The sequence below is a fragment of the Tachypleus tridentatus genome, chromosome 9 (genome assembly GCF_004210375.1).
Source record: "Tachypleus tridentatus isolate NWPU-2018 chromosome 9, ASM421037v1, whole genome shotgun sequence".
NCBI lineage: Eukaryota > Metazoa > Arthropoda > Merostomata > Xiphosura > Limulidae > Tachypleus > Tachypleus tridentatus.
In genome coordinates, this window is record NC_134833.1 from 107,931,255 (window position 1) to 107,955,711 (window position 24,457).

General features: G+C 31.5%; 1 protein-coding gene across 4 annotated transcripts; it reads right to left on the reverse strand.

The window, feature by feature from the left end:
• Positions 1-591: 591 nt before the first annotated feature.
• Positions 592-19,173, reverse strand: LOC143226009 (SPRY domain-containing protein 7-like). 4 transcript variants are annotated; one of them, XM_076456368.1, is made up of 5 exons: positions 19,022-19,173; positions 8,054-8,170; positions 6,764-6,924; positions 5,829-5,931; positions 592-4,022 (listed from the first exon to the last, which is right to left on the reverse strand). In XM_076456368.1, the coding sequence occupies exons 1-5, from the start codon at positions 19,134-19,136 to the stop codon at positions 3,949-3,951; spliced, it is 570 nt and encodes a 189-aa protein (XP_076312483.1). In that variant the 5' UTR covers positions 19,137-19,173; the 3' UTR covers positions 592-3,948. The 4 variants fall into 4 exon arrangements, with proteins under 4 accessions (XP_076312483.1, XP_076312482.1, XP_076312485.1 ...); XM_076456367.1 differs by having other exon boundaries at positions 592-4,171; XM_076456370.1 differs by having other exon boundaries at positions 3,885-4,022; positions 5,829-5,861.
• Positions 19,174-24,457: the final 5,284 nt, after the last annotated feature.

Sequence of the window (24,457 nt, forward strand, 5' to 3'; positions counted from 1 at the left end):
CCTTTATTTCTTTACGTGAGACTGGCAAATGAGATTAAGAGTGATGTATCCTACTTCCACAATCATCTCCAAAACCTAGGGTATGTTTTATATCCCACATTACAGCCTGAAAACTGGGATTCTTTCAATTGGTGTAACTTTTTTGTTTATTTTTGTTTCAGTTTGTTTTTGGTTATAACATGGCCCTTCATTTTGATTTTGTTTTATTTTACTGAACTCTTTAATATTCATATTCTCTTTAATTATATATATATATATATAATACCCCAATGTCTGTCTCTGTCACACCTTGTATATCCTGAATGGATAATTATAAAAAAAAAATTACATGTGAAAATGTTTATTTTAAGATCACATTACAGGAGAGTTATTTTTTGTAATCCCTAAAAGTTCATGTCAACATCAACATCAATATTTTAACCTTTGCATTTGCTGAATGGTGAATTGGAAACAAAAACTTATTATGAACAAATAATATTTCCTTAAGTGAGGGAATTTCACAAGAACATGACTTCGTTCTTTGACTGAATGAAAAAAAAAAATGTTTCAATAAAAGAGCATGACCAGACATGCATTTGAACATACATGTTGTTGTTTGGTTTATACATATTTTTATTCCTTTCTCATATTGGTTACTACATACATATATAATTTTATTGTATCATGTCAAATAAATCTGAATTTCAAATCTATTCTTTATCACTTCTTGTAAAAATGGCAACTGTCAAAAATCAGTCTTTCTTAGTATACAGTAAAATGGCAAGGAACTGTGGCATCCAAAAGAAAAAAATTCCCAGAAGCTACTTAGCACTCTAATGAGCTAGATGCACCCATTGCAATGAAAAACATATTTTTGTCCACAATGCATTGTATCCAGTCTCTACTGTTTTAAAACAAAAGCAATGGAATTTTTGTTACTGAAACAACACATGAAATGATAAAAGACATCTCTAAAAAAACCCTCTAAAAATCATAGTTTATATACACTGTTTCAAGGGAGTTGGTTGATTGAACGTCTTATATTTATTCATTACTATTTTCAGTAACATTGCCATTGAACTGTTTTAACAGATATCTCATAATAGTGTATAAAAAGGTGTTTAAAGGGCCATTGTAAGTCCTGGACCTATTTTAACAACGAGCAGGTTTGTGTTGCTGAAAATTTTTTTTTTTTTTGATTGAGGTAATACCATTTGTCATATTCATTAAAACCTTAACATTTCCAGGTGTTAGTTATTATGAAAAGGTAAAACTAACAGCAACTAATATCTAAAAAAACAATTCACACTATGCTTTTGAAGAAGAATAATCTTACATCTTTCATGCTTGTATTTAAGTTATTAAACAAATTTAAAAGACAAATAGTTGTGATAATCCGTAATATGATATCTAACTCATTAAATGTAACAAATACTAAACAAATAACCACCATTAAAAGAACAATTTAATTATTACTTTTATGCCTTATAAAAGTATTTTTTTTTATTTACATCATATACCACAATGCTTTAACTGATTTTGATAGTTTCGTTTTGGAAAGTAAAACAAATCAAACAGTGCAATCACAAGTTACTTACAAGATACATAAGCAGTATATTTGACTTGTATTTGTGTAATTTTAGGACTGAAATAATATTATATTTAAACTTTGCTATCTCATATCATGCACTTATTCAGAATAAATGTAATTTGTTTCTTATCGAAACACCAATTTTCAAGACTAGCTTAATGGTATAAATTTGTTTGCATTAAGTATGTTTAATAATATTCATTTTGACTTTACAAATTTTATAAGACACAGAGAATAAGAAACAACTACATTATTTCAAACAAAATTTTTACTTGAGACCAATGAATTTGGATTAACAAATTACACTTTCATTTTGAAGATCAATGGTCTGATTAATTTGTAATCTATAACTTTAAGCTAATTTAACCAAAGGAATACTGTTTTTTTTAGTTCCAAATATACATAAAACTTCAAGTTAAAACATCATGCCACAAGAAACTTAAAAACTGGCAAAGTAACTTAAGAGAGCTTGAACTATAACAGTACAATTCATACAAGTCTACACTATGACTGTTATTCAAATAAAAATATTTAGCACTGTCACTAATGTTCATTATATAAAGGATGCAATTTAAAGACACAATTAGTTTATATTTTTTTTTTTTCTACACTTTTATTTACAGTTTGCTTTAACAATACACCAAGCACCAAAGAGTATTCTATAAATATACTGGATTTATATGAACAAATTTAACAAGTACTTATGATTCACAGAAATACAGGTCAAATTAGTTTTTATTGATTTAGTTGGCAAACTGTGCTCTTTCTATGACGAGGAATCAAGCCCCAAATTTAGGTGTTGCAAGGTCACTGAAGGACTGTAAAGTTTATTCATTTGTCTGTGTTAATTTTTCCTATGTTCATTTGCACAAACTTAAAATCACAAATCAATCTGAACTCTCCAAACAGGTGATATATTTTTGAAATATTTATAGTATCAATTAGCAGTTTGAATACAGTAAGTGCAGGACTTACTAAAGTATAATTACTAAAACAACTACAAGTCAATAGAAAGGAAAATTGAGGCTGAAAGTTAAAGCTCTTTCTTTTTTAAATAAAGAAACCTTACAAAACACAAATTGTGTCATACTCAAAAATTATGAAGCAGCAACTAGTGTTATAATTTATTACTCAAATATGATAACGTGGAAATTGACAGTTGAGAAGAGATTACAAAAACGACATACTCACTAACTTTCATCCTTCTCAATCAAGATTAAGATTCATCATTACAAAATACATCAAATAACAGTCACTGTAAAAGTTAGAAAATAAATCAAGATAACTGATAGCAATGTGATAAATGTTATGTCTAATAATCCTGATGGTTTATTATTCTTAAGGGTGTGTATATATATATAATATTGAAGAGACCTCTAACTTGAAAGTAACTGGACTACCATACAAGAATCATTATGAACACTCCTCCAGTGCTATTACTATTAACCCCTTTGCTCTTTGATATTCTTTACAATGTTAAACTAAAATTTTGACAACATTTCATAGGAGTTCTCTTTAACAGGAAGTAGAGTTAAGGAAATAACAACAAGGAAAAAATCAGCAAATACAAGGGTGTTCGGAAAGTCACTGTGCACTTATTTATTAACAGACAAAACTGCACAGTGACTTTCCGAACACCGTGTATAACAATAAAGCATTATACACAACTGAACATTTTATCATTTACAAGAATTTACCAGTCTTTATCTTAACCAATATGAAAAACAAATCAAAAGAAAATTCATACTTTTTTTTTTTTTATATACATGAGTGATTATACTACTTTAACCCTAAGTGGCTTTAAGCATAGCTCCTGAGGTCATAGAATGTCAAGAAAACAAAATACATGCAGAATGAAACTAGTTAATAAAATAGTGTATGAAAAGAACCTAAGCATGTCTTAGGACATAACATAGAACTTGTGGTGAAATTAGAATTACCATAAAATTTAATACTAAAATGCATATACTTGACAGTTACTGCCCATACAATATGTTTGTTTTGTAATTTTGATGCCTATACAAAGAGTTTTTATAAAACTTCTTCAAACAATTTACCAAAATACTGTTTTTTGTAATTCAAACATAAAAATTAAATAAATAACTAAATAAAAAATTGGTTGTTTCTGTATTCTTAAAAAAGTACAATAAAATTACTCTATCATCAGTAACCCAATACCATTATGATCTTAATGTCATCCTGAAATGCAACTGTATGTGTATATATATATAATCCAACAAACAAACACTCGCACACTGTTTTTCTATGTTTTTAACAAGTCCAAAATGCACATCAAATGTTATATCTAAAACCTCTCTGTCTTAAGAGCCCTGAAGTTCTTTCAATCTTACAAAGATACTGCTGGTTTTATATGTTCCTCAGCAGTACTTTGTCACCACCAGGAACACCTTGATTGAAGTGTACTTGATAGGAGCTGAGCCACATGCTTTCACTTGAAAAGTATATAGATATAAGAATTTCTTCTTTTTCTCTTTTTTTTTTTTTATAATAAAGACTTCTCCACCATGATTTTATCAAAACCTTGAGGAGGCTGATGATAAAATTTACTGAAAGTTGCATCTAGAATAGCTCCATCATCCACTAAGGTAAAGAACGAGGTTCTTATTTCCAAAAATCATCCAATGTTAAACTCTCCATAATTTACTATTCGATTTTAAAATAAAGTTAGCTTCACTACTGTAAAAACCCATGTATATTAAATAAAACACAAAAACACATGTTAAATTCTTAAAATGCTCATGAGATACCAAACCTTCATATCAACAAAAAGCCATTTTTGTAGTTATGGGATCAAAGTTTTGACATATTACTTACTCAATGACTCACAATGAACTCATGACACCATTTACTCATGTATGTAAAAGGTTTGACCTAATGGGAAAAAGGGATGTATCAGTACCATACAATGGTGAACTATAATGATACCTTCAAAGAGAGAAGAAAACTACTAATAAAGATGGTGCCATTTGTACTAAGTACCCTTAACAGTACTATTATTCCAAATACCATGCTGGTAATTATCATCCTCCTTCAGATGAGTGAATATATATATAAAGTATCCAAGACGTGATTCTCCTTCACAAACTATGAGCATTCAAGACTGAACATTAAACCAGTGGACAACAGCCATGACAAATCTGTAGTGCCCAAAATGTACTTAAATTACTGATGTTCCAAATAAAGCACAAACCCAAGTATTTATTATATAAGGTGTTATCACCCCTGCTAGAAATTGGTACTAAAAAAAGTAACTTGTAGAGAAAGCAATCAAACCTGACTTGTGCTGTGTGAAAGATATAAACTTCTTCAGATTAACACACCAACCACAGCAGAATAGAAGTGATCCCTTGAAAAAAATGTATATCAGGAAAAATAAAGAAAACCTAGTGGAACATACTTAAATAGGTTACACAATACAACTGATAATGAATGATGAACACTGAATGGACATGACTAAACAAGCCTTACTTTGGTTACCTGTCTTCCAACATTACATATTTGAAAAGTACCCATTTAAGAAAAGTCTGTGCCTGTTTGAGGATTACATTTGCTGAATGCCATACTGATTTATCAAACAGAATTTTTATCTACAATTCTAGATATGGAAAATATTTTTACTGAAAAGAGAAAAATATGACTTTTGGCTTTGGTAGAAATGTTTCCTTGTGTTTCAGATCAGTCATATAAGCACCAAGAATTGGTATTTAAGCATACCTGTTCTCTTACATATAATCTTTTGTCAGAAAGAACAATGTTTTGATACTAGTTTTAGATGCTATATATGTATATATTCAGAAAGGTGCCAAGTATGCATTCCAGAGGAAATATTATAGTGTGAGCAAGCAATAATTTGTACTCTTAAAGCCTTCCTAAAGTAAAAGAGTAACTTTATGGATCACATTAAATGTCAAAAAACTTTTAATGCACACATAAAATTTAATTTTTTTATTAACCATAAATTTCTCCATTTCTTTTTTTACTTTGTTTCCTACTGCCTTCATTAGTTCACACCACAAAAGACTGTTATATCTACTATATTAGTTTTTTTAAATTCAAAGTAAACACTTTAGGTGATTAAGCTGGGTTGCAATAACTACCAAAAGAATTCACTAAAACCCACTTAACTGACTTTCATAATTACATTCATCCATTAAGAAAAGCATCTTGAAAGCAACTCTGTTATTTAGATTCTTTAATTATGATATATAGTTTAAAATCACCTAAACAACAAACTTACCATATAATACTGGATATACTTCTCCTTTAATTCCTGTTATAGGAGTATGAAGAGGTTTTCCATTGATAAAAAAGTTCATTTCCACATGATCATATGTAATTCCCTATAGCAAAATATCATTCCAATCTAAAATTTCCTTCATTTCTAAATTATAAAATAATGTTCAATAAATAAGAAAAAATTTGAAAATGACCTGTTAAAACTTAATTGTTAGTAAAACAATGATTAAAAAGATTAATAATTGGAAATCTTTTCAAATGTTTGTATTTTATATTCACTGATATAATAACAGTTTTGTCATTAATATATTGCAAACATTTATCTCCTCATTCTAACTCTCACTGCACACATTCCTTAGAGGTGGACAAACCTGCAAGTTACAACTTGTTTCATTACTAATTACTGTACACAACATACTGAGAAAAAAAGCCTTATATCTATACTAGATCACATGACACTTTCTTATGGATATATATAGTGTATAAACCATATGAAGTACAAAAACTTGCAGCAAGTAATACATGTCACTAATACGCAATGTTTACATGAATGTTGTGATGTTAAAAATAATCTCATGCTATATGAAAATCATTTCTACTACAAAAAATGTATATTATTATTATTATAATTCAATAGTTTTTAATTTTCTTTTGTCTAAAGTTTAATGCAAAACTATAATTACTAAAATTTCTTAATCCTAGCCCCCTCCTCCAATATTTCACAAACTGGCAAGATGCATGTACTGGCTGTACTCAATGTGCACACATGAATAAAAAAAGTATATTTCAATTTCAGATTATAACATTATTGAATTACTGAGAAAATATACTCACAAAGTAATCAGTACTATGCTGTTGTGTACAAGTAAAAGTCCCAGTGCATTAAGTATTTGATGAACAAATAGTTCTTTCATTGAATCATGATATTTCACTTACCAGTACATCACCTTCTTGAAGCACTTCTGGAAGTTTATCCAAAACTTCACCTTCATGTGCCACTGTTCCCTCATTTGTCAAGACCCATGAATGGCTATCTTGTCCAAGTGGTACATGATTGAGGTTAGCTTCAGAGTTGGCAAGACCAACACCCCATAAGCCTGGAAAACACAAAACCAAATCAAAGTGTAGTGTATTGCATTGTTTACCTTATATGGTATGTAACTAATATCAAAAACTGGTAATTTCATTCAAATAGACCATAAACAAAAAAACTTTACCATTTTTAATTATTCATCACTGAAATAGTATTTATTGTCAACTTAAGTCAAGAAGTGTTGTTTCTAAGCAGATTTATCTTAAGTTTTGTGCAGAAACACATTTAAAACTTCCAAAATTTTTCCTTAGCAGTTATACTAAATAAATGTTATGAAATTACAAAATATCAGTTCTAAAATATCTTTGAGTTAAGAACTGTTGAAGTAGAGTCAGAATTAATATTTTTACTTAGTGTTTAAAATTTGACATGCAGATGTGCTTTTGACACCTAAAAGGTGGTCACAGGTGAATGACTGAAAGTGAACACTAGCACAATTATCATACTTATACAGCATGTCCCAGAAGTCTGGATCCATAGAAAAAATAGAAATTATATTCTTAAAGTTAAGCAATTTCAAATGTCAGTTTTACACATTTTAAAAACAAAAATACCATGATAGCAGAGTATACCTATAATTGATATGTGTATAGCTTTTAATGGCATGTAGTTGAAATAACAAATAGATACAAGATAAATTTTGTATTTTTCTCTATGGGTCCACACTTCTGGGGCACCCTGTACTTATAAAAATAAAAAAATAAAAAAGGGGTTTAAAAGTAAAAGCATCTAAATCAATTTCAAAATTTTGATGAATGGAATGAATGAAACAGCAAAAATATATCTCAAGATCACAAAAGATACTAAGTGTCAAATCTCAAAAATCTGAGAAAATCCCTTTTTTTAAGATATTAAATCTTAAAACTATTGGTTCAAGCATACACAACCCCCGATTATTTCCATGTCTGTAATATATATCATAAAATCTGGATAGCATCTTGATAAAAGTTATTAATTTGATCACACATCAATGGCATATGGTTAACAAACAATAAGACAATATATAAATAGCCAGCTTTAGAAATTTTACAGAAATTTCTTTCATCAATTTTTACATAGTAATGTTTTATTTCTGTGGTTGTTTCACAATTAATGCATTATTATAAACCAGATGAAGCATAGATAATCCTCACCATTTTGCTGTAGTTTTACTTCAAAATAAGCTTTATCCTGAACTAAAGGATAATTAGCAAGAGCTCCACCACTACCACAGATTCTAAGTCCATTTTTCACAAGCACCACATCTTGACCTGAAGAAAAACACATTGTAATCTGCATTTACAATCACATTTAAACTCTTCTTTGTCTTGAAAAATATTTATAGATTAATTTTATAATCATTAGGTGGCCTCTTACTCTGAACTAAGACATAACTATAGATCTATTAGTTAGTTTTACAGTACTCATTTCATGACATTTAATTAAAAGTAGTAAAAATAAAGCTTCAAACATTTATGTACCAGGTATGCTCATGTATTTGCATTGTACATAATGGTTAGACCATAATTGAAAAAAAATGTTTTAATCAAAATATTTTTTTCTAAGAATTTTTTGGAGATTTTGAACAGACGATTCATTCAACATATACTTCTTGTAATACAACAAACTATGAAGAGGTTGTTATAGTGTAAAAACTTGCAAGTTCAACAAACTGTAATTGTTTTGTTAATATTATTTTTAACAACCCTTCTTTTACTTTCTTCTTTTCATAGTACTAAAAATCACAATGACATCAAAAGTAATTTTTATTAACATACTTGCAATGTTTTCTTAAAAGGCCTAATACAGAATGTACAGGGTGGCCCGTAAGTCTCTACCCATCCATATGTTGTGTCTAAACAATGTTATAATACTAATGATGAGTTGAAGGCAGCTGTTACCGCAGAATTTGGAACAATAATCACTGCTATGTTGAGAAAAATGTCTCACATAACATGGCGTCACATAATATTATGCAGGAAAAATGAGGGACAGCACACAGATACACTGGATACATAAGATATATGGATGGGTAGGAACTTACAGGCCACCCTATACATTTTATATCTTGAGAAATAATCCCAATTATTTTAACACTACCCAAGTTAAGGTAGCAAAACATAATATGATAAATTTGTTTACCATTCCACTACATTCAGTAATTGTGTATCACTAACAGGTAACTAGTTAAATAAAAAAAAACTCAACAAATTGTGAAGCTTAAGATTTTTTAATTTTCCAGCAGATCCTGATATATTTTGTAAGGCTTAAGTAGATCATGGTATGTATCTACATTGAAAATAACAACACATAGAACAAATCCTAAAAATTTTACTAGTACAGTGGAAAGAAGTGGTTGCTTATAATTGCAGGCAATAAACACAATGAGATTGCCATTATATATTTTCCATTGCTAAATGAAAGATGGCTATGATAGGCAGAACAGTCATCTGTCAAACTGTCTTTACTTATACAACAACTTAAGCCCAAAATAACCCAATACAAAGGAACACCTTTATACCTATATTAAAAATAATATAATACATAATAATAATAAAATAAATAATATAAAATTATATATTCAAACATCCAAGTATGCTCTCTAGATTCCGACACTCAGTTACACAACCCCTTTCAAACATGTGGTCAGCTTCTGGTCAGTTACCTCTTCCTTTCTTTGTGAACCTGATGATGACCGAAGAAGATCGAAACATTGTTCGCTCCTCTATGTAAAATGCATTTTTACATATATATTTTTGTCTTTCCTCATGTTCTCATATATGTTACTAAACTTTGTTTAAACAAGTATACATAGAAGGCTCTATATACAGATACAGGCCATGTTAACCAGATATTATTCAAATTTCTCTTAAATGAATATATTTAAAATGTTTCAAAGAACACACAGAATACTACCATTATATATCTCTCCTATATAACATTGACCTATAATAAAAAAACCACTTTAGCTTTTTTTGAGGGAAGGGGAGAAAACCTACAGTTTATTTCCTCATATGTATTTTACACAGTATTTTTTTAATTCTAAATTCCACTAAAGTAATACCTGACAAAAACCACTACCACTAATAGTTTCTTAGCACACAATTAATAAAACTTCAAGAAAAGTAACACAGTGATTAAATGTTGATCCCTTGACCAGATTCAATATCTTTCCTTGTATGGAACATACAAGGAGACAGAGTTTGGTACAAATCATATAGGTAAGGTATTACTTGTTTGATGATTTGTCACAGAATGCCCTATATGTTACAATAGCATTAAATCTGTAACCATCAAAGATGAATAAATGACAAAATTGATAATTTTGAGTTTTGGGCAACAACAAACATGCCATGTATAATTAAACTTTTTTTCTTTTTTTCGAATGAGGTTATTAGCAGTAACATAAATAACATGAAGTAATCAGCACAGAATGAAAGCCTTTAGTTGATAAAAGCACTATACTGGTACTTCTAATCTTGGCCAGTTGAGATTGCTTTCAGTCTGAGATTTCACTACATGGTAACTCATGAGTCGTTATTTTGAAATGTTCTCCCACTTTAAAACTTGGACTGTTTTCATAAGTATGTATTAGAGAAAGAGCAAAATTTCTAATACAATGAAAAATTATGTGTTAAAAAAAAAGAAAAAAGGGAACAGTATCATGATGTTTTAATGTATGCACAATAATTAATTAATTAATGATACCACATGACACAAAAACATTGTTATAAATAAAATACATTGAATATTTTTATCCATAAAACAATTTTGACTTGCAAGCAATGGTTCAAAAGAAGGCTGCAAGGATCTTTCTTGGGATGGAAAGGATTTTTTTTTTTTTTTAATGAGGGTAAGTTAGTACCACTTAATTTATTTTCTAAGAGAAAATAAGAATAAAAAATGATCTTGTTGAAGTTAAAATATTATACAGGAGATCAACAGAATAAAGGATACTGTATTCTAAAAAAAAATACACAATCAAATGCCATTCTTTTTAAACTTAACATTTTTCAAAAAACAGTTATCTAGTGCCTTGAAGCTACTGCTGTAAGTTAACATTTTCCAACCTGAAATTGTATTTCCAACAGATACTCACCTCTTAACAGTCTCTTTTCCATGCATCTGTCAAAGATTTGCATACTACTAGCCTTTAGACAACTCCCACGTAAATATACATGTAAAAACAGCTGGTATCAGTTGAGAATTTTTTTTATATAGAGGAGCAAACAACGTTTTGACCCTCATCAGGTTTGAAACGAAAGAAAGAGGTAACTGATCGATAGCTGACCTCATGTTTGAAGGGGGTTGTGGAATTTAGTCTAGAAATTAGAGAGCATGCTTAGATGTTTGATTATATTCCTTTGTATTGGTTTACTTTGTGCTTGAGTTGTTGTATAAGTAAGGCTACTTTAATTTTGCATTTGTTTATGTTTGTTTCTTTATTTAGTATTTGGGTGTTTTTTTATGGTTATGTTGTTCAAAAACGTGTGAAGATGACTTTTTGTGTTCTTTGAATCTGGCTTCCATTTTTCTACTTGTTTCTCCAATGTAGAAGTTGGGGCAGTTATCACATTGTATTTTATAAATAATGTTGGTGTGGTGTTTGTCAGTGTAGTTTTTACATAATATAGATCTTAGTTTCGTGCCTGGTTTTTGAATAAATTTGGTATGAACTGGAATGTCATATTTTGTTACTAGTTTTTGCCAAATGTAGGTTATTTTTCTGCTGATGTTGGGAATATATGATATGTAGCCGTATATGGTTTCGTGATTTTTTAAATCGTGGGGTATATTTACTTTTGTTGGTTGATTTTGCTTTTTGTCTAGGCGTATGTGAATAGTGTTTTCTACAGTTTGTGGAGGAAACTTGTTGATGTTGATGAATTATTGTTTTATCTAATTCATCATTAATTTTATCTGATGAGCATAGTTTTATGGCTGTGTTTGTTTGGTTTCTTAGTATGTTGAGTTTTTGTTTTGTTTCATGTGCTAAGTGAGTCCCAAGGAATGTATAATCCAGTATGGGTGATTTTTTGGTGGATTTCGGTTTTAAACTGTGTATCGATTCTTGTAATTTTGAAGTTAAGAAATGATATTTGATTGCTTTCTTCATGTTCACATGTGAAGTTAATATTGGAATGTATAGAGTTAAATGTGATTGAAAAAATTAAGTGTGTGTTCTGTAGACGTGAATCCCACAATCGTGTCATCTACATATCTGTACCAGTATAGTGGTGGATGTAATGATGTGTTAATTGCTTGTGTTTAAACTTGCATCATAAAATTGCAAATCAAATAAACACAACATAACCATAAAAAACACCTAAATACTAAATAAAGAAACAAACATAAACAAATGCAAAATTAAAGAAGCCTTACTCTTCCTTATACCAGACTAATGAAGCTCTTTGTGAATTACTGTGTGCATTTTGAGTCTCTTTGCCTCAAAAGTTATATTTCTATTTTGAAAAGAAAGCCAAAATAAGACACTAGAATTATATATGCTCTAAGCTTCTGCTAGCCATTAGCCTATTCGCCATTGATGAAAAGAAACTGCCTGTGGCTAAGAAATCTAGTGTTGGTTTTGCCACAGTGGCAAAAGATAATTTTCGGTTTTGGATGGTTTTCCTTTATTTATTCTGCTCAAGTTTCGGTCTTAACAGCTTTCATGGTTTTAATCGCCATCCATGCCATTAATGATGACAAATGACCAGAGGTGCCCCCCAGCAAGTTGAAAAAACAAGAAACATCTTTAAAAACTACCACTGACTGTAATACATATTTTCATTATATATGTATTTTTATGATTTCAGGGATATGACAACTAACAAATTAAATTTAAAAAAAAAACTACTCAGCTGTGCTAATGATTTATTTTCATTTCTCATGCCACATGTTTGATTCTGCCCATGGTACACAAACAGTAATCAGAGAAAACCTGACTTTGGTCAAACCAACATATGGTCTATACTCTATATCAAAGTGGAAGTTCCAAGTTTCGTTTGACATGTGTTTGAATTGAGATCATGACAACTCCTAGATCAGATAAAAAGATGTCTAAACAGTTAGATAAAGTTTTTTTCAAAAGAAGGTTGAAGCAACAACATCAACTGATGGTGGGAAATCCACTTCCAAAAGAAAAGACAGCTCTGAAGAAACTGAAGCTTGCAGCAGTGATCAGATTGTCGGTGTGAAAAAAAGTATACCTGCAATTTTCAAGGAGTTATTAAAGAAACTTGGTTTTCACAGTTTCTTTGATTGGAACATGTTTTCCAACAAAATACATTTCATTGCAAATTATTCAGGGACAACAAGTAGACAAATATTTATGCTACCACTGGGAAAACTGCTAATAAGCCTAAAAAAGACAACTTGGTGAAGCATGCACAGTCAGAAGATCATTGCAGTGTGTTTTGAAGAAGGACATGTCAACTGTTGCTGTAAATGTGTATGTGGGGTGTAAAGGTGGCATTCAGGCACAGATGGCCACATTACTTGTACAAGCAAAGGAAGCCATCCCAACTGTGAAGTTTCATTCCCTCCTTTCACTACAAGTATTCAATGTAAGAATATTCTTCATTCTAATATTAATAAGATACTTAAAACAAAAGGCAATTTGACAATTTTCTAAAAGTAAGACATTTTGAAAATATCTATCAAAAATTAAGTAGCTAGCCAACTCTTCCAAATATCTTTGTTTATTACTTTCATTGGTGGTCTTATTTCAAAACACAAGTTCTTATATATTTTTTAACAGGGAGTGACCTCTCTAAAGAAACTACAGACTCAGTCACAAAGTGGAACAGAGAGATTCATATACACCCACAGCCAGTCTCTGGATGATACGTACAGTGCCCTAAATCATGTAGTTCAGGATGAAATGCAAGCAGACTTTCTTGCATTGCCTTTCCCCTTTTTTGCTCTTGAAGCAGATGAAGCAACTGATGCAGGAAACACCTCTATACTGATAATTTATATCAGGTATCTTTCATCATTAGGTGGGGTTACAAGTCAATTCCTTACTGTGTGTGAGCTGACTAACACAATTCTACAACACAATGCGCTCAGTCATGGCAGATCGATAATTGTTTGATGTTGACTTGTTTGGACTTGCAACTGATGGTGCAAATGTCATGGTGGGAATAAAAACAGGTGTTGCTACAAAATTTAAGGAGGAATGCCCCTGGATAATAACAAATCATTGTGTGGCACACAGTTTACAGTTGGCAGCTAAAAAGGCAGCAAACCAGGTGCTATACCTTGTGAAGTACATTTACGTTTTGAACCAATTTGCAAAAAGCCTGAAATATTCTCCCAAGTTGTGTTGGGTTCTGGAAGAGAGCAAAGCATTGCATGGAGAGAAAGGCAACAAAATCAAGTAAGTGTTCTTCACATGATGGCTCTCTTTTAATGATTCCTTCCAAGCATTAGTCAACTGTATTGCATCTATGATAAGCTGTCTGCAGGTTGTAGTAATGGAACGTGGTACTCCAGGCCAAGCCTTGCTACATGGTTTAGTCCAGCAAATGTCATGTTACAGTTTTGTCATGATGACACATTTTTTCGCTGACGCTGTTGGCATTCTTGAACTTTTGTCAAGATCTCTATAGAGAGCTGATTTATCTTATGATCAGACTAAAGCAATTATTGATGGGTCAATTCTGTTGACTCAGTTGCTGGTTCACAACCCTGGTCCTTACACACAGACTGCACTGAAGAAACTCCCACAAGCTCTTGATGCCAGTGGTTACACTTCTTACAGAGGCTCTGACATCAAAAATATTGATAAACAATGTGAAAAGTACAGATCAGCTGCTGAGTCATTTGTTGAAGAGGTGGTCACAAGACAACAAGTAGCATTCCCAGACACTAATATCATGCCATTTTTCCCATAATTTAGCCCATGTCACAGCAGAGCAGTATCTGATGAGGATGATCTGAAGAAACTCATCCAGCACTTTCATCAATGAGGATGAGGCACTGACTGAATGGCTGCTACTAAAGAACATAATGGAACAGGATGCTCACAAAAACAGAAACATGAGGAGCTTCTACAAGGAATATATCCACCAGACCCATCAAACTTTTACAAATCTGTCTCAGCTTGCAGCAATTGGATTAATAATTCCAGTTACATCTGTTAACTATGAGCGAGGAATTAGCAGATACAACAGCATCAAAACAGATGCCAGGAGCAGTCTGTCTGTGGCCAAGACAGAAATGTTACTTAACTTATCCATGGAGTCCAAACCTTTAGATCATTTTTACTTCGACTCCGCATTCAGATACTGGGTCACTCACAAAGACAGACGTGGGTACCATTCTCTTTTGAAAAAATGAGCTTCGGAACATCAGGTTTCAACTTCTACCACATCTTCTGTTGAGAATGATTTGGCTGAAGAGCTGCCATTGGATTTATCTACTTATAGTCATGCTACCGTATTCTAGTTTTAAGTCATTTTTTTAGTTTCTCTGTTATTTTGAGAAATGTATCTCTATTTTCCTCTTTATATCATGTTTATTTTGTTTGTTTTGTTTTTTTTGTGGGGAAGATTGCTGGAAAATAAAAAAAATAGTACAAAACTTAATGTCCTGTAGATTTTCACATAATTACAACTATTTTTTACTGGATGGAGTTGATGCATATTAAAAGTCACGCACCACACAGTTTTTGGGGACCTAAAATTGTGGCTAAACAACTGTCACTATGACTAAAAGAAAATTACTTTGTTTAGTCACAGTGCCTAAACAACTGTCACTATGACTAAAAGAAAATTACTTTGTTTAGTCACAGTGCCTAAGAGAGTTATTTTTCTAGTGGAAGCCCAGATGCAATAGAGGGAGAATCAGTTTTGAGATTAAAACTTTGTTAAGGGTTAAACAGTTTTCCTGGGTACTTTTGGTAGTGGAGTATTTGTGTAATTAATTGTCTAACGATGTAACATGGGCAATTACTTTTATTTATTTTATAATTTTGTTGAATAGATATGCAAATATTAAAGGTTGTATTCAAACTTGGGTAAAACAATTATTTTCTTCAGTGAATGAGACATAACCATGATTAGCTGAATTCATCTTTTCTTATATTGCCTTTTCTTAAATTTCTATTTTTTACATTACACTTATATAACCTTATTAATAGTAAAGAGACTTTGGTGTCATTGTGAAAGATGGAGTGAAAATTTATCTGTTAATTGATTTCAAACATTACAAACCATTGAAACTCAATGAATGAATTAACTTTGGATGTTAGTACTTCTACAAGGACATTAAAAATCTTCATCAGTTAAAAAGTCAACTTGTGATAATACAGAATAACAACTGATCAGCAATACTTACCTCAAAATTCAGTAATGTAATAACCAACTTGAAATATACCACTTGACAATTTTGCTGATTATAGGAAAATGTACAGCATGTTCTGTTATAGTGCCAGCAAAATGTACATTAAATAGTATTTTAAAGTACTCATATGATATTTGAATAGAAAATAATGTGTAAGTTGAAAACTTGTGGCAGAGGATTAACAGTATTATATTTTAATACAACTAGAATAGCACAGAGAGATAAATAATTACTTCCTTTTAAGATATAATGAAATATTTAATGTTATTACTATATACATGATGTCTAAACAATGAAAAGGCATACAATACTATCTGAAATAGTAAATTTCAAGGTATTTGTTTGGTAGGTACATCACAGTAACTCAACTGTTATTACTATTGTTAGACTTATTTTAATGGCTTAAGTTTTAAAACAATTTTAATTATTTTAAAATGAAGAACATCCTACCATTTTAAGAGTAGTATTACACTACAATGAAATCCTACAGAAAATTTAGACTAGATCAACCTTAGTAATTTTTTTTTTAATTTATCTTACTCAGAGCCTGAAGTTAGTTTAATGCTGATATAATGGACAGAATTCTTCAATTCATCAGATATTTATATGCTCCAAGCAACCATTCTCAGGCTTGTGTAACTGATATACTAATAAAACGTTACATAGATTTGATTTAAAATAATACTTTCATTGATGTAATTTTAAAATTGTATAGTTAGAAAAGCATTTACATATGCCTTTACAACATCACCAACTATATCTATCTGCACAGTTAAACATTTGTTATATTTTACAAAAAACAACATTTTAATAATTTGGATATTTAAAAAATGTTGACACCTTTATTAGTAATTAATATTGTCAAACACAGTTGACAGGAACATTTTGTCCCTAAAAGAACAGAACAACCTTGTCCTAAATGTCATTATCAGCATAAGCTTTGGTCTTTCACTGCATTTTAGCTCTGCTCTAATTCAAACACACACCAAGCAAATAGAGAATGAATCTTAGATGAATTTTTAGCTTAAGATATCCTATTTGATAATTACAGCTATTGTACAACATATTTTAATTAGGTACTGAAAATTCATAATCATAATTGGAGTGACTAGTATCATTTCTCTGTTAATAGAAAAAAAAATATTGACATCAGACTGTCAATGAAAACAAACTCTATTCATACAGACCTGAAACTACAGAAACCTCCACTGAGCTATATATTTCATTATTATTAAAGATACACCTACATTTGATAAAACTTTATGTCAATTAAAATCAGGTGGACATATTACGAAAATCATCCCTTTAGGCAATGTAAATTAATCAGAGGAAATGCTAGAGTGAAATCTTAATGGTGATGTAGACATAAAAAAAACAAAATATATATCAGGTTTGAATTTTGCAAAATAATTACAATCAAATTATGCCCAGTCACAAAAATTATAGGGCAGATTATTTTTATCCACAATTTTCCAAAATTCTTGTGAAAGTATGTCACATTTCATCTACTTATAACTATGCTTGTAATATCAAAGCTACTATCATTTTCATATTACATACATTCTTGTATACTGACATATGGGTGTCATATGAATTAATGTCCAAAATAATATTAGTGATTATAAGAGAATTATAGTTCTCAGCCACGGAAGTGTCCAAGTGTGAAGTCACAATTGCAAATATAAAAATCTCCCATAATCAAAATACTAAATTATTGTACACCAAACAACAAGTTGACTAATAAGATCAATGAAACATCAAACAATAGCTCTCTTCATTATTTTAGATGCTTTTTTTTTTTTCATTTGTATCCAGAAACATTTTCTGTTTAAAACACACACACAAAAGTTCAAAACAATTAATATTTTGAACTTAAATTTGAAAAAAAAACAATAAACTTTATAGCACTTATTTGTAATTTATAAGTGGATATACATATCCATGTTCACACAATTCCAACAAAGAGCATATAAAAAAAAGAGAGAGAGAGATGAATTGGAACTGTAAACAGACAATATGTTGCCTTGACAAAAGTTACATCATAGCAGGTATATGTCTGTGAATCATGAAACCAATATGAATACAAAAGCTCTCCTTAACTTTAATATGTAAATATCCAAATTTATACTTGATTTTTAACAGTTGGTTGTTGTCAGTTTTCTTTTCATTTATCAATGTAAATTCATGCATAAACATTTTAAATCGAAGTATGTTTAGAATTACATTTTATCATTTTGCTTTGTCACAAGTTTTATGCAATACCTCAAGTCACCAGATAAGGCAATTTTATTTGCACTGTCAGACATTCACACAGTGCAAAAGGTCAATTTATACTACAGATAAAATTATTGTTTTTCATTAATTATTAAATATATAATTTAAATTGCTGTGTAAATCTACTAATTTTGTACTTGAAATCCGCTCGTGTAGATATTTTGTTTTGCTATTTTTGTTATATAAAAGTCAACGAAACCCAATTAAAATAATAATACTGATAGCTACTGCTAAATAACTCAATATTATACATAACAAGTCTATCTTAATGATTCCACATTACCAGTGTGGAAACATTGTTCTAAGCTGATATAATGCAGTATATTTTTATATTACATTTTAGCTGTTCTATGACATTAAAAAAAAAAAACATCTTGAACATGCAGCAAATCATGCAAGTTACAATTAACTTGCAAGCTTAGTGTTATGTCAAAGTGTAATTCAAAACATTAGTTAATTCTTTTGATGAAATAATACCTTAAATAATGCAAAACACGTACCCATATTTTTTGTGTCTAACGTTACAACGTCAGAAGATTCTTCTAGCTTGTTGTACCCCAAATTTGGCGAATCCAAACATTTTCGAAAACAGGACATTATACATTCTGCCATCATGATACTACTACGTCCTCTAACGAGAAATTGATGAAATGGCGTATTATGTAAAGCACAGAAAAATATTGTAACCACAAAAAGTATAAATCTATTTAATGCTCTGAAATGTACTCGCATAAAGATACAGTGATTTTTATGTACTTCTGCACACCAATAGTAAGGTTTTTGATGAGTTTCTGTTCATTTATTGATTATTTTTATGATAAAATAACATATTATAAATGCCGTATATATATATATATATATATATCTAAAACAAAAACAATATAAATTGTAGTTTTGAAATATAATGTTACTTTTTGATACCAAAGTTCCATTTTTAATTATATTTTACTCATTTTATCAATAGAAATGTCCCCTGACTTATAGTTGTATTTTTGATTGACATAGAATAAAACAACCTAAATAAAATTTTAAAGCAATTTCTGTGTGAGTACATTTATGATGTTGCTGTTATGCTATGTAAGTTAGTTTATTAACATAACTTATGACCTCATATGTTTTATATAGAAACACATTATCATCCGTTGTGTGATAATGTTTTGTAAATAAACTTATGACCTCATATGTTTCACATAAAAACCCAATAACACCTGTTGTGTGATAATGTTTTGTAGATAATAGCTTTGGCATATGAAATGACAGATTAGTAGGAGGTTTCAATTGTTTTTGAATTTCGCGCAAAGCTACTTGAGGGCTATCTGAGTTAGTCGTCCCTAATTTAGCAGTGTAAGACTAGAAGGAAGTCAGCTAGTCATCACCATCCACCGCCAACTTTTGGGATACTCTTTTACCAACAAATAGTGGAATTGACCGTCACATTATAACGCCCCAACGGCTGAAAAGGCAAGCATGTGTGGTGCAACGGGGATGCGAACCCGCGATCCAACGATTACGAGTTGCGCTACTTAACTTCCCTGGCCATGCCGGGCCAGGAGGTTTCATACAGTCCATTTGTTGTTACAGTATTTATTCTCAGCATGGTAACTTATAGTCTATGAAGTTTACTATTGAAATTACTTGAAATTACATTCTTCTGTAACTGGTTTAGAACACAGCTTTAGTCAAATTAATTAAGATAATTTTCTTTACATTTTTGTGCATATATTCTGTATGTGATATGAAACTCTTCTTGATCAAAAATCATTTTACTTCGGTAAAGCTTACATATGACAATAACAAGAAACACACATCACTTTGGCCCTGTGTCACACTGCTCTTGGGAAGGGTGAGCCCATTTCAAAGAGCTCTATTAGAAATTGTTATAAGTTAAGAGATTTTTGGTCCTTTATAAAAGTTATCTGGATAGTCCGTGACGTATGCAGCGTGGAATTCTCAAAAATCGTAATATAACGTTTTCCCTGAATTTCGACATTAAATAACAATCTTTCTTGTCTTTATCTTCTGTTTCAGAGTTTAGGACAAGGGTAAGAAACCCAAGTAACAAGAAGAGCCTTTTTTTTATTCGGTAAAGACAGAACATCCTGAGAGTTGCAATGTATGTAATTCCCTATTTCAGTAGATGGACAGCGAGACGGTTGAAGAACTGACCCAGCCTCTCATCCCAGAAGCCAGTAAGAATCAAAGAAAAACTGCAAGCTAATTAGTAAATATGGAGACTTGCACAGTTTTTTGTGAATAAATGCTTTGTTTCACTCGTTCTCATATGTGTACGTTTTTTTGTTTTACCATTATATTTCGAGTTATTCTCCGTGCAAAATTTCTTGAATCTAAGTTTACTGGATACCTTATCTATCAGACATAAGTTCATTTATCTATCACGTTACTACTTCATTGTTAAAGTGCATTTATTCCATACTCCTTTTTTAATTATGACATTCGTGCTGAACATAAGCAGCTGAATAAAAATTATATTAACTCTTCATTTCGGATTCTTAAATTATTCTATTCGATGATTTATATTTCATCAATAATATTTTCTTAATTCCATATTAAAGTAATTCATTTTATCTTATTCGATTATATGCACATAAAACATATTTTTTGACAACTATGTATTAATATGTTAATTTAAATTATTGTGTTGTTTGCTAAAGTGAGCTTAACTGGGTGTTATGAAGTGTGGCACCTAGACATTTCGTTAGAGTTCATATTTGACGTTACGTGTTGACTTGAGAGAAAAGAAGCGGGACGGCAACATCAAAGAGCAGATAGGCCTGGAGTTTGTCAACTTTCAGAGGATGGTGGAAAACTGGGAAAAATAGGGAGAGCTGGTTGTAGTTATTATTGGTGTTCTAACAACCCGAGGGTAAGGAACAAAGTTAAGTAAAGTTTGATGAAAGAGTAGAAATAACACATGGAGGTGAAGTCGCGAAGTGTGTCTTTTCGGTGATAAGATAAAGTAGTTAGGTTATCAGTAGTTTATCGAGAAGGTTGTACACTTGTAGTGTGTTCCTAGGTAAACATAGATATGATTTCTAGACCCCAACTGTGTCCGTTTTTCCACAAACTTTTATTCTGGACCCAAGGTCTTCTAAATTTTAATTGTTGTATTTTACCAAGGAATCAATCCAGCACTAAATCATTGACGAAATAGTAAAGTTCAAAATTATAACTTTCAAGCCAGGATGAGTCTTTTTGACGATGGAGAGGGAGAGGCTAATTTGACAATTGGAAAGCAATCCGAATGTGACTCAATTTTAACTTCTCCAAATTGGATTATCTGAAAATGGCGTTTGCTATATGCTAGCACTAATAAACACTAAACTAATACTAAAACCATCTAATAATATTATGCCTTAACAACAGTTTTGCTTTTTTCTTCCTTCTTAAGAGTGCATTACTAATATATTATATTTCTTTCTGTATAACTGCACTAAAAAAAAGTCAATGAGGATAATATCATAACTAATACTTTAAATAATGGCAAAACATAGTTGTCATTTCATACATTTTGTTAGTTTGTTTTCGAAAATTTGCCCAAAGTTGATCACTTTAGCTATCCCTAGTTTGGAACTCGTAAATTAGAGCGCAGGTATCTAGTCAACAGTTAGTTAGTTATCACTATTAAATTCCATCTAGGAACATAGGGCGGCAATCGCTTGCGGATTTTTCAACAAGTATTTAAGTGAGTAGGTTGTTAGCCCACTGCACCGAGCCGTCCCTAATTTAGCAGTGTAAGACTAGAGGGAAGGCAGCTAGTCATCACCACCCACCGCCAACTCTTTGGCTACTCTTTTACCAACGAATAGTGGGATTGACCGTCACATTGTAACGCCCCCACGGCTGGGAGGGCGAGCATGTTTGGCGCGACGCGGGCGCGAACCCGCGGATTACGAGTCGCACGCCTTACGCGCTAGGCCATGCCAGGCCCCGAGTCAACAGTACCCACAGCAAACTACTGTCTTAAGGAATAGTGGGATTTGACTATAATATTTGTAACACACTTATGACCTTAAAGTGAGAAGTGCGATTTCATTTTTTTTTAATGAAATGCAAACGATTGACCTGAAGATTCACGGTCTAATATAACACCATTCGGCTAAATGACAGTAGCCCTTGCAGCGCTTGGTAGCTAAAACAATTAATTTACAACCTGCAGGTTGTGGGGCTAAATTATATACCTGAATATATTCACTCTTTCACCCTTACCCCCCAGTGGCTCAGCGGTATGTCTGTGGACTTACAACGCTAAAAACCGAGTTTCAATACCCGTAGTCGGCAGAGCACAGATAGCCCATTATGTAGCTTTGTGCTTAATTCAAAATAACAACTTTTACCCTTAAGGGCGTTATAATATAACAGTCAATCTTACTATTCGATTATAGTGAACCAAGAGTGGGTGACGAATGTGTTAAGTAACTGCTTTTCCTCTAGTCTATAATTCTAAATTAAGGATGGTAGCACAAGAAGTCTTTGTTTAACTATTTTTGTGGATTATATTTGCTCTGTTATTTCTTTGTTCATTAACAAACATCAACACTGGTCAATTTAAGCTGGCAAGAACACTAAAGTTATTTCTGTTTTACCCATTACTACACCCAAGTTGAATGAAAAACGTGGCTTCTCTAACTAATGAAAGAATATTTGCTGTAAAAATTCTTATCAATGCTGTCAGTATAGCTACTAGTTTGGTCACCGATTTTGATTTCGTTCATTTAAGTCGCGCGTTCAGTCCTTTTTGGCCTTCCTTTTTTTTTTTCTTTTACATATCTAAAGTGTTTTTATTACATTATACTTATACATAATAGTGGTGTGTGAAACTAGTGAAACTAAATTAAGTTTAGAGCTGCAGCAGAAAGGTCCGTTAAAACAGGAGATTTACTAAATTACAAAATAATAAATCATACTACATGAATCGATATGAAATGTAATAATGACTTTGGACACAAAATGTGCACTAACGGTTGATGCCAGTTCATTTTCGGTGAGGGGCGGAGGTTTACAAGAAGAAAAAGTGAGGAGTCTGCACTCTACATTTTGAGGGTACATACACTGCAGTACTTTAGAATTTAATCAGTGTGGGCTACATGAGAAGATAACATATTTTAGAGTAGTTTCAACTCCCCTTACCGCTACCCCTGTGAACTCTGTTTGTGTTAACACTAAACATAAACAAAGTGTATGCACTCCCTTGAGTAAACAGGTGTGACATTCACTCTAACTCGATACCTTCAATAGTTAATCTTTTGTCTTTTCATGATTATATCAACTCAGACGATATTCGAGACTTCATCGAGTAAACATAATGTAAGAAACCTCGCATTTCCGTAGAACAACTAGAAGAGTTCACGTGACTAGGCATTCTCATTACAACAGGGCCGAATTAAGGGCAACTGATGTCTTAAGCACAGCCCAACAATGGTGCCTCCCTCGGCCCCTCCATTGCTTAACTGACATGACATTAAGACTCAATAAGTGCTGAAAACAAAAAAAAAGTTTGAAAATTAATAACCCTTCTTCAGTTTTCTTCCAAATCAGACCCCACAACTACATTAAATAAAAACTTTTTTATTTTATTTATTTCAGATATTGAACGTGGATCAAAATCAAGCAACGATTAAGGCCTTTTACTTGAAGTGATGAGGGTTTGGTTTTGAATTTCGCGCAAAGCTACACGAGGGCTATCTGCGCTAGCCGTCTCTAATTTAGCAGTGTAAGACTAGAGGGAAGGCAGCTACTCATTACCACTTACCGCCAACTCTTGGGCTACTCTTTTACCAACAAATAGTGGGAATGACCGTCACATTATAACGCCCCCACGGCTGAAAGGGCAAGCATGTTTGGTGTGACGGAAATTCGAACCCGTAACCCTCAGATTACGAGTCGAGTGTCTTAACCACCTGGCCTTGCTGGGTTGA